The sequence below is a fragment of the Aulonocara stuartgranti genome (assembly GCF_965226115.1).
Source record: "Aulonocara stuartgranti genome assembly, chromosome: 11".
NCBI classification, from domain to species: Eukaryota; Metazoa; Chordata; class Actinopteri; order Cichliformes; family Cichlidae; genus Aulonocara; species Aulonocara stuartgranti.
The window spans coordinates 4,245,636-4,256,304 of record NC_138947.1 but is presented as its reverse complement, the minus strand read 5'-3'; the positions used below and the strand labels follow the sequence as shown (position 1 = coordinate 4,256,304).

Below are 10,669 nucleotides of genomic sequence, written 5' to 3'. Positions count from 1 at the left end.
CTGTATTTCCATGTATGTTTGCACATGTTTCAATAAACCACTGCACCAGTTTTTGTTTTTTTTTCCAAACAAAATATGGAGAAATGACAAGTTGCACAGGGCTGTAAGTGCAGGTATCTTAAAACTACACCATTATAAACCTAAATGTGCCTGTTTGTGTAAATTTATTTGAGCCTTTTTACTTTCTGTGATAAAAATGATAGTTTTTTTTTTTAATTTATAATTATTTTCATCTTTATTTAGTTATTCTGTGTATTTTAATATATTGACTTTTATTTTATACAAACTGGCAACTTCCGCCTGCCTCTCAGCGCTTTTTGCGTACGTACGTTACGTTGGTCAGACGCATACACACAGAGACATCATGGCGGACGTGCTGGATCTTCATGAAGCGGGAGGCGAGGACTTTCCTATGGATGAGGATGGTGATGGTAACACTATTATGTTCACTGTTAGTGGCAAATACTTTACTGTCCCCGCGTTCAAATGATGTGTAATTATTGAGGTCCGAATCGCAGCCGCTATGTTCGTAAACGGAACAAAAGCTAGACTGCGTGGTGGCAGGCCCGATAAATGCTAACATGCTAACGCGAGTTAGCGCCGTATAGTTGATCTATTCAGTCGCTCCGTAAAAGTTAGCGAGGCTACGGACATAGAGATGTTTAAAATTCACCTGTTTCATTTCGAAGGGGAAATTTACTTGGCCGGTGACTTAACTCTCATTGTGAGTGTTGTTAGCAGCTGCTAACACGCTAGTTCGCGGTTAGTGCAGCTAACGGGTAATTGTTTTTGCGGATCGAACTGGGGGGAGCGGGCATGTTAAACATATTCCCAGTCAGTTGAATTAAATTGGCGAATTTTGTTCGTTGTTAAACTTGTAATGAAGCGAACATTGCAGCAGCGTGCGCTGGCTCTGACTTGTTCATCTTTCATTCATTAGAGAGCATCCACAAGCTGAAAGAGAAAGCCAAGAAGCGGAAAGGACGAGGCTTCGGTTCAGGTGAGTGACCCCTGTGTGATGGCGATAGTTTACATAGCCTCTCTTACTTTAGCTATGCAGTACAGTAAGTGTTTCTTTGTCGACATTTCCAGAGGAGGGAGCCCGGTCCAGAACCAAAGAGGACTATGATACTGTGGAGCAAGATGGGGATGAGCCAGGCCCTCAGAGATGTAAGTAAAGAAACAGTTTAACAAAGGATTATGTCACGAACTTGAAACGGCAGCCTGTGGCTTTGCGGTGATATAGCAGAAAGTACCACTGGTTTTCTGGGTAGTCTTACATCATTTGCTGTTAATGTGATAATCACTGCTGGGTAGAACATGTTAGAACATATTTAAATACATGTTCTTAATTGTAATTGTCTTAATACTTAAGCACAAAATAATTTGTGTGTTTGTCCTCGTTACAATTGTGTGGTGCAATTTCTCATGATTATCAATTTATAAACCTTTCACTACAGCACCACAGGCTGTGTTACAGAGTAATGCAAAAGTAAAATGATCAAGTAACTTGTAATTAGTAAAGTAATTTGTTACTTTTCTAAAAGACAATACCTGTAATGATAAGTTTGGTCAATAGTATAAAGTCCAAGCTACATGTGTGAATAGAAATCTCAGAGTTAATCAACAGCAAAAGAAGAAGGATTACGCTGGTACCATTGAAATCCATTCAGATTTACAAAATAGCAAACTTGCTTCCAAAAAAGTGTCACTACTGTTATTTATTGACTTAATATCAAAGCAAAACTTTTTATTTTACATTAAATGCTTTATTGCAATGTAGCACCTTTGGCATCACACTATCAACAAGTAGAACTTTTTTTATTTATGACTCAAATACAGTGTTTGTTTGTTTTTTGTCTTTTTTAAGTTGATACACTTGAAAGTGCTACTTGGTAAATGTCCTGTATTTGTACAGCACTTTACTCAGTCATCCACCCATTCACACACACATTCAAACACTGGTGATGGCAAGCTACATTGTAGACACAGCTGCCCTGGGGCGCACTGACAGAGGTGACTTGATTCATCACATGCTGATTCCTTTCCTTGCTGCAGCTGTGGAGGGCTGGATCCTCTTTGTGACGGGTGTACACGAGGAGGCCACAGAGGAGGACATCCATGATAAGTTTTCAGAGTTTGGAGAAATCAAAAACCTCCATCTCAACCTCGATCGCAGAACAGGTTACCTTAAGGTAAAAAAATACAACAACAAGAACCACATGCTATTATTGTTTGGGTTTTTGTGTGTGTGTGTGTGTGTGTGTGTGTGTGTGTGTGTGTGTGTGTGTGTGTGTGTGTGTGTGTGCGTGCGTGAGCTGATAACCCTGGCTAGTACAGGGTTGCCGTCTGGTGATACCTGATTCTAGCCCGCTACTTGGAGTTGAACCTCAGTGTGGTTTGCAGCTACACTTTGAGGAATGGGAGGCGTGCGGTTGTTCCGTAGATCTTTCAGACAGGTTGATTGTACACCCCAAACAATGCTACTGTTAAATTGGCTCTTTTTGTTTTGTTTGACTGGTTTTTACATCCATTTCTGTTTGAGTGGAGAAAAAAAAATGGCTTGTTGAAAACATTGCTTCATTCTGGGGTAAAGGTGGTTTGAGCCCAGACAGATCACTGTTGCCTTCCACCTGCATACACAACACCTGGCTGCATAACATGTTTGTTTGACTCTTAACGATGACACCACGATGCCATCCATGAAGAATAAACTCAGAAGCCAGAGCCATGACCATCCACTGAGTCACACTTTAACTGATTTCATACAAAGAGAAGTGCCAGTGTCAAGTTAGTTACCAAAAAAGTAACCAACATTTCTCTGGTCTAATTATTGCGAAACAAAACCCTAAATCCAAAGATTTTTAATACTGCAGATGTCCTTAATGTGTGTAAAGGATTATGTTTTGGTCTAACAATCCCATCTCCTCTGTCTGTGTGAAAATGAAATTATTGGTAACCTGCTTGCTGGTTTTCTGATCAGATTGTTCTCATTTTTAACATGTGATATGGATCAAACTGGAAATTTTACACACAACAAATTTTTACTAAAAGCACATTTCATTGTCCTTTTAGTGTTTTGTTGTTGTGTGCCGTTTGTTTTTGTTTTTTTATCATCTCATAAGTCAGTTTAACAGTGGCTTGTGACACTTTTTTATAGTTGGGTTAACTTAACCAAATTCAAACCAGGAATATACAGATATTACACATTTGTTTGTTTATATTCCACGCAAATGGTAAAATAGAGAAAGATTGTTTATGCAGCCAAACTGAAACAACTGCATGAATGCAAAGGAACAGCTATTTGTAGAGTCCTCATCCCACCATTGTCATTGTATTTCAGCTGTGTATAACACTTATTCCATGTGGGAAAAACACTTGTGCAGAGGATGCATACCTCTTCTCTCTTTTCCAGTTGTATTTCAGGGATGCAGACATCCTTCAGTAAGGCATCCTGAAATAAAATTTATTGGGGGCACAGTCAGGTCTAACGATGGGGAACTAGATTAGGGCAAAGAGGTGCAAATTAAAACTGTTCCTTTTAAATATAGAAACACATCCTCTTTTCTACCACACGGTGGCAGCATTGTTTTTGATGTAAAGTAGGACCAAAGGGAATTCTACCCCAACCTCTGTCAGCTAAGAATGGAGAACGTGTAAAGTTTTCCTTAAAGGCGGTTTGAAGCAAAAACAGATTGTTGTACAACAAAGTCAGAATGTGTTCTACCAATAACTGAAGTATTTGATTTTACTGTGTACATAAATATGCAATAATTCACACAGTCTTCTGTCCCCAGGGTTATGCACTGGTTGAGTATGAGACGTACAAAGAGGCTCAAGCAGCCATGGAAGGGCTCAACGGTCAGGACATGATGGGCCAGCCTATCAGTGTAGACTGGTGTTTTGTCAGAGGGCCTCCCAAGAACAAGAGAAGGTGAGGGTGGTGTCTTCATCCATCTTGGAGCAGAAACAAGCTCCAGTGTTTGAAAAATCTACAGAAACATACTCTGTACATTCATTTCAGTAGGATTTTGTCATCATAAGTGATCATTTTTTTCCCCTCTTACCATGCAGCCACTACTGATGACATGACTACTCAAGTTTTGTAGATAAGATATAATTTAGTTTAAATGTCTCTGTGACAGATGACAAAACATTAAACACAGCTCAGAAATAAGTAGCGTAAAGTCGAATTGTTTTAAAAACAAACAAACATAGAAAACAATATCCAAAACACAGTGGTTCAATAAAGTTAAAAAAACAAAACCAAGAAATGAAGGGGCTCAATAATTAAAAAAGGAAAAAACCCACAAAAGTCAAATTACGTTAAAAAAAAATCTTTATAATGGCTGACTATAACACATGTAATATTTAAGTAGAATTTTATTATGTAATTGGTGATGAATTTTCCTCTTTCTACCCAGCACTTAGTCTTTGCATTCATATTTGCAGTAATGACAATATAGATGTTACATTTTCTCGTTACATTGTTACTGAAAAGTTTCTCTTCATTTATTTATTTATTTGATTAGAATTCAAATCTCTCAATGAATACAGAATAAAGATCTACCACAAAGAAAGAAAGCACGAGATAAAGCTAATCAAAAAGGTGCTGACTGGAGCAAATGCTTATAATGCCAACCCTTTTAACAAAAGATCATTTAGGAAGCAGCTCATTTACAAAAGAGTAAAACAAAACGAACAAACAAACTTTCCATCTTAGATAAGTAAGTAAATTAAATTTCACAATAATAATTCGTAATAATTCGATAATCCACGCGAAACAACCAAGACTTTCTGTATTATTATTAATATTGCTCTCTTCATTCTTGATTAATATATTTTTCTAATACTCTAGTTTGTTTTTAAACAAGAAAAATAAACTACACCTTTTTAAGTCACTGTCACAGCTATTCCACAAGTTACTATAAATATACTTTATTTATGCTGTAGTTAATGTTAAAGCAGGTAAAACATAAAACACAGCTTAATAGGGTAATAAATAAATTACAACAATATATTTTTTTATGTTACCACCCATATTGAGTTATATGTAGTTATTTAAGTGAAACTCTGATTTTTGAATTTATTAATTAATTAATTTTAAGATTTCCCTTTTTGATTTTAATGTGTGTTTTGTTTTAGGGCTGGTGGACGGAGGCGCAGCAGAAGTCCAGACAGGAGGCGGCGTTGAATGGAGGAAGTCATCACTTTGATAACCAGTTAATAGGCTTCTAATGCCTTCCTACGAAGCAACTTTTGGAGTTTTTGTACAATATTTTCAGTAAACGTTGTGTAGCTGGGCAATTGGTTCTAACAGAGAATTTGTGCTTTTACTTTCAGACAGACATGTACATGTTTATGGTTTTCATGAATCCCTCACAGTGCTTTCTGTTTGCTCATTGTAACTTGGATTTTATTTTATATAACCTAGGGAAAATTAAAAATTTTAAAATGTAAACCTATGATTTGTTTGTCTTTTTGTTTTTAAAATAACAGTTAACAGAGAAATCAGCCTACCAGCTCATTTAGCATGAAATTATAGATAGATAGATAGATAGATAGATAGATAGATAGATAGATAATATAAGCATATATAGACATCATATACCGGTACATATGAAGAATGTAGAAAAGAACATTTAGGATTTACATATATAATACTTTATGAAAGGGAAAATGATAATGTATAGGTTCTTTACTTTCGAAATAAGTAAAATTTACCTTTCATGTTAAGTGTGTAACTTAGTGTCGTGGTGTGTAAAAGTTACCTCTTAATTTCTTTATATTTATTCAAGGGTTTGGGTTTTTTGGGGGGGGCATTGGCTCCTTTTTTTTTTTTTTTATTGCCTGTCCCGTTTGGTTCTTTTGCATCAGAATTATTGTCTAAAGGCAAAGAAAGATTTACTTTACCAAATGGACCATCCCAGCCTTGCCATATTGGTCTATTTGAGTCACCTTTGCTTTTATTGTTTATTTTATTTTCATTTGCTGAACACGGGACAGACTTGACTGGGGAAAAGAAAAAGGAGAAAGAAAGGGGGAAAGAAAAAGAGCGGGGCAGAGGGACGATGATAAAGGGCAAAATCAGACACAAAATACATATATCAATCACCTGTTGAGAAAGAAAAAAGAGAAAACAAGCAAAGAAAAAGCAATATAATAAACAACATCATAGAGGGGCTTGAGCACCCGCCCCTTTCCTGATGGGTGCCCAAAGTGCCCTTTTGTTGAAGCAACTTTTTAAAAAAATATATATATATATATATTTTTTATGTGTGTGTGCGTGCGTGCGGAGTCCGGTCTGTGCCCCTCAACAATAATATTTAACTATTAATCACAGTTTTGCTAAATAAAAGGATCTGGCTTGCATCAGTCACATGATCACATTTAACCAATGATCGCCCTTGACGGCAGAACGCGCTGGTTACGAGCCGGGAACGAGCTCACAAAGAGCACGCGCATTTTTAGTGGTCCGGAGCTGTAGGAGAAACACAAGTTAACTCAGAGACACAGACTGATGCGACAAAACCAGTAAGTAGGTGTACAGCGTACACTGTCGTGTATAGCACCCAGGAGTAGCTTATTACGTACACGTTGGTAAGTTGTCTTGTGGCAACTGACGAACTGAAACAAACGAGCGTGCTGTGTGTGCAACAGCGCGACAAACATTACCTGTCCTTTTATTAACTGCACAGGTAGTGCTGGTCATAGCTGCTGGCTACCTGTGTAAGGCTGTCATGGGTCTGTAGCTCTGTCACCGTTTTAGGGAACATATTTAGTTTTAAAGTATTTAGAAACATATTTAGTTTTAAAGTATTTAGAAACATATTTAGTTTTAAAGTATTTAGAACATATTTAGTTTTAAAGTAAGTTTCCGGGCTTTTCCTGCCTTTCTGGAGGGATTATATTTCACTAAAAAACGACCTAATATGCATGTCCACATAATAATAATTATAATTATAATATATAATAATAATAATGGATTGGATTTATATAGCGCTTTTCAAGGCACCCAAAACGCTTTACAATACCACTATTCATTCACTCTCATATTCACACACTGGTGGAGGCAAGCTACGGTTGTAGCCACAGCTGCCCTGGGGCAGACTGACAGAAGCGAGGCTGCCATATCGCGCCATCGGCCCCTCTGGCCAACACCAGTAGGCAAGTAGGGTAAAGTGTCTTGCCCAAGGACACAATGACCAGGCCGAGAGGCCAAGGGCACCCCACCCCCGAAGGAGCCTGAGTAAGCTCCAGGCTCCAGGCGCCGACAAGCAGCCACCAGGAGTGAGCCGGTGGGTACCTGGACGCCCATCCCCGGACACAAAGAACCACCAATGTCTGAGGGCGTCTGCCACTGGTAGGGGAAGTGGTGGAGGGAGATAGGCCTCCATACCATGGAGGGCCTGAGATGTCCCTAGAGAGAGGTGGCGTCAAACAAACAGGCACACACAGATACAAACATCCATTCCCACCCTCATGCTCTCATTGGCTCCTTTTCTTTCACTCAGTTGCAGTGCAGTCCTTGAACCTGATTATTTTCAGAGGAAGCCACTAAACAATCCCCCATGAATCATTCAAGGGCAAGGAAGAGCTTTAAATGTCTTTTAAGAAACCTGGTGAGCTATTCCCTAAAACATCTTAACGAAACACTAAGTTTGTCTTTCATGAGTAGAAAAAGTTTGACATGTACTTCCATTTATTTTTGAAAACAACAAAAAAACGTTTTGCATGCGAAAATTGACATCAATGGTCATGAAAAGTACTGAGACCTATAAAAAACAACTCTTAAGCTGCAAGCAATATTAACCATGCTAAATGTACACGTTTTGTCACAGCTTATTAGTGTTTGTACAATTCCAGAAAAGATGGATTACGGTCAGACGTGTTCCCTGCTGCGTTTTATTTAGCATCGCTAATGACGTAGGGTTTACATCATCCTGGATGACCTCATCCCGGCCACGGTGACGCCCCAGCTATTTTGTTAACTCCAAAGCACCTGTCACTCTGGCCTGAGTGCCGCACTGTCATTGGCTGCGGACACAAAAAACCCACTGGCCTCTCATTTTCTTGCAGCCAATTGGCAGGCGGATGTTTGGCGTTCTCATTTGGTGTTTACTCTAATGGGGAACGTCACTCAAAATGTTCTAGCCCGACCATTGGTTCTGATAAACGTCAATGAAAGAAAACTCCCGCCTCTGATTGGCCGAGTCCTCTCGGGGGCCGTCTGAAACCTTTGGTTGACGTTGTTGTTGTAAGTGGTGGAGAAATTACTTTGTCGCTGGTGGTCCGGTTTGGGATTTTACGCACCGTTCTCCATATGAGGACACTAAAAAGTTAGAAGTCGTTGGTACTGGAAACGTATTTGCTACTTACAAGTTGGCACTTGCTGGAAAACTGAATGGGACGATGAAAACAACATCTGCGAGGCCGCTAAAGGTAAGCAGTAGAGGGATACTCCAGCTCCTAGCGTTAACGTAAGCTACCGTTAGCTTGCTGCTGATTAGCCAGGCTTGAAGTAGCCACTTGCTAGCCAAAGGTAACGGTTCGTTCTAATAACTGAAAAAAATGTACAGGACTTCTTTATGGTGAGCATTCATGCGCATGTCTGGCAGACTTTAAATGGACGATTATAATTACTAATGGGTGCAAATAAAGTTAGTGGGATATGTTTGAACGGTGCATGAACCTCATGCGTTTGAACGCCTCAAATGCGTTTATGTAAGCATGTTTATTGTTCCCTGATATTTCTTCTTCAAAGAATAGTTCTAGCCATTAAAAGCTGGCTCAGAGTCAGCAGTGGGGACAAGCCATCATCGTGTGTAGCGTTAGGATTCAGCGCAGAGCAGAACTGGTTTCTGAATACTGCCTCAGCTGTCAGCTAAGCAGTGTGAACACTGATATCAATTTCAGCTGATCTCTTTAGTAGTTGTGCATCTGCCTGTGGAAGTAAGTTAAGTCATCATCTCGTTTTTTCTGGGAGCTTCTAGTCACGATCCAGCTTATCGGAGTCCGCCTTTTATTTAAGGTGCATGTGTGATGTAACATTGACTTAAAAGACCAGCTCACAGGAAATTACCAGAGCCAGCTCTTCACACACCACAATTTCTAACCAAAACAACTGGGTTTATTGAGTCTGAATAAGCATCTAACTCTGTGTGAGGCTCCTGCCTGAGCTGACGGGTCACAGGGTTCACTGCTTTTTACTCATTCTGAAACTAGAACTAGGTTTATTTGGCATATTTTTCTCTACATCACCACAGCGAGAAAGTATTAGGTTGCACTCTGCCTTGAATTATTTAGGTCTTGTAGTTGTGGACTCTTTTGTTTGCAGGGACACCAGGACAGACAGCCTATATGAAAAGTAGGACAGAGGTACAAGTTCTTCAGTGTATTTGGCCTACAGCAGGGGTGTCAAAAGTAATTTTAGTGAGCAGGGTATGTACAGCTCACTTTGATCCAAAGCTTGTTTGACGTATAAAACCACTGGATAATATCCTTTATATACACAAAATGTCTTTGTGTGAAGAAGTATGGGTACTTAGGAAAAACATTTGCAAATGATAAGCAGTCAAGGATCTCTTAGGCAAAAGGAGTGCAATTAAAACCAGTATTTCCACATTTCATCACTCTATTGGTGTTACATGTATTTTAAAATATATAGTGGCTATTTAAAGGCACATGACCTTCACACATGTATTTTGGATCTCAATAACACAAGTATTTTACTTCTGTCTGTAAAAGCAGAGAGAATTGCAAGTGTCTTCTCTGAAATTTGCACGCTTTGCAAAGCCATCCAGAAGGCCAGGCTGGGTGTGCTTTGACTGCTGATTTTGATTAAAAACAAAACGCACACTGTAATAAACACACAGCAGTGAAGAGGAAGCTCGTTGAGAAGTTAGGTATGGTGTAGTAGGAAAAAGAAACACATTCAGCCCTCCACCCATACTCACTGTTTCCAGTGGCTGTGAAGGATGATGCTTGAAATGTAGGACACACAAGCAACTGCTGATCAGTACCAGTGTGGAAAGTTGAATGAAACTACCAGTGCACTTTGACTGTAATATTTGTCTTTTCGCGAGTGACTTTTGCAGCTCGATCTGATCTGATTTGATCACAGCTTTCGGTGTGTTAATTTGATCAATTTCCAAATCTTATTTTCATGTCCCTGAATTTTCAAGTCCCCATATGTACTGATTTGTGTCTATATACATAAAGTAAATATTTTTCACCTCTAAAGGGTGCAAGAAGTCTACATTTAGAGACTGGAGGGGTTGGTGGTGCTGTGAATCATTAGGATGGTTACAATTCAACAGCATTATTTTGATTATTCAAACTGCTTAATTAAAAAAAAAAACAGAATTAAACTACAGTGGTTGTCACTTCTTTTTAGCTTAGTTTTCTTGGTTGTCAGCATGACTATGCTGGACAACAAGCCGTAGACATGAATCCTTCTTCCTGTTTAAATGCGTCACTCTCAAAGCTTTGCTAACTGTCATTACGAAAGTAGCCCAATTTTTGGCCATGAACGTGGAAAAATAGATTTTCTTCTCAACAGAGATTTTTTTTTTTTTCAATTTTGTTTTTTTGTTACGTAGTTTAAAATGTAAAGAAAGAGAAAGTGTTGAAAATATAGATTATAAACTTCAAGGTGAGCATTTTAATT

At 38.8% G+C, this 10,669-nt stretch overlaps 2 protein-coding genes across 4 annotated transcripts in view; both read left to right on the top strand.

The window, feature by feature from the left end:
* The first annotated feature begins 332 nt into the window (after nucleotides 1–332).
* Nucleotides 333–5,461, top strand: rbm8a (RNA binding motif protein 8A). 2 transcript variants are annotated; one of them, XM_082551536.1, is made up of 6 exons: nucleotides 333–425; nucleotides 941–1,000; nucleotides 1,093–1,170; nucleotides 2,059–2,195; nucleotides 3,798–3,934; nucleotides 5,146–5,461. In XM_082551536.1, the coding sequence occupies exons 1-6, from the start codon at nucleotides 365–367 to the stop codon at nucleotides 5,192–5,194; spliced, it is 522 nt and encodes a 173-aa protein (XP_082407662.1). In that variant the 5' UTR covers nucleotides 333–364; the 3' UTR covers nucleotides 5,195–5,461. The 2 variants fall into 2 exon arrangements, with proteins under 2 accessions (XP_082407662.1, XP_082407661.1); XM_082551535.1 differs by having other exon boundaries at nucleotides 333–431.
* A 966-nt stretch (nucleotides 5,462–6,427) lies between these two features.
* The window catches only part of otud7b (OTU deubiquitinase 7B), a 48,928-nt gene continuing 44,686 nt past the window's right edge, over nucleotides 6,428–10,669 (top strand). The window contains exon 1 of one of the 2 annotated variants that reach the window (XM_082551904.1): nucleotides 6,428–6,534. The gene's annotated coding sequence lies outside the window, so the exon portion shown is untranslated. Of the gene's footprint in view, nucleotides 6,535–8,112; nucleotides 8,443–10,669 lie in introns of those variants that run through there. The other variant, XM_082551903.1, reaches the window with a different exon arrangement.

Bases quoted from the DNA above. Each gene is read 5' to 3' on its own strand.
- rbm8a (XM_082551535.1), top strand. From the start codon at position 365: ATGGCGGACGTGCTGGATCTTCATGAAGCGGGAGGCGAGGACTTTCCT. The intron at 1,171-2,058 runs GTAAGTAAAGAA...TCCTTGCTGCAG, and splicing joins TGAGCCAGGCCCTCAGAGAT to CTGTGGAGGGCTGGATCCTC. The intron at 3,935-5,145 runs GTGAGGGTGGTG...GTTTTGTTTTAG, and splicing joins CCTCCCAAGAACAAGAGAAG to GGCTGGTGGACGGAGGCGCA.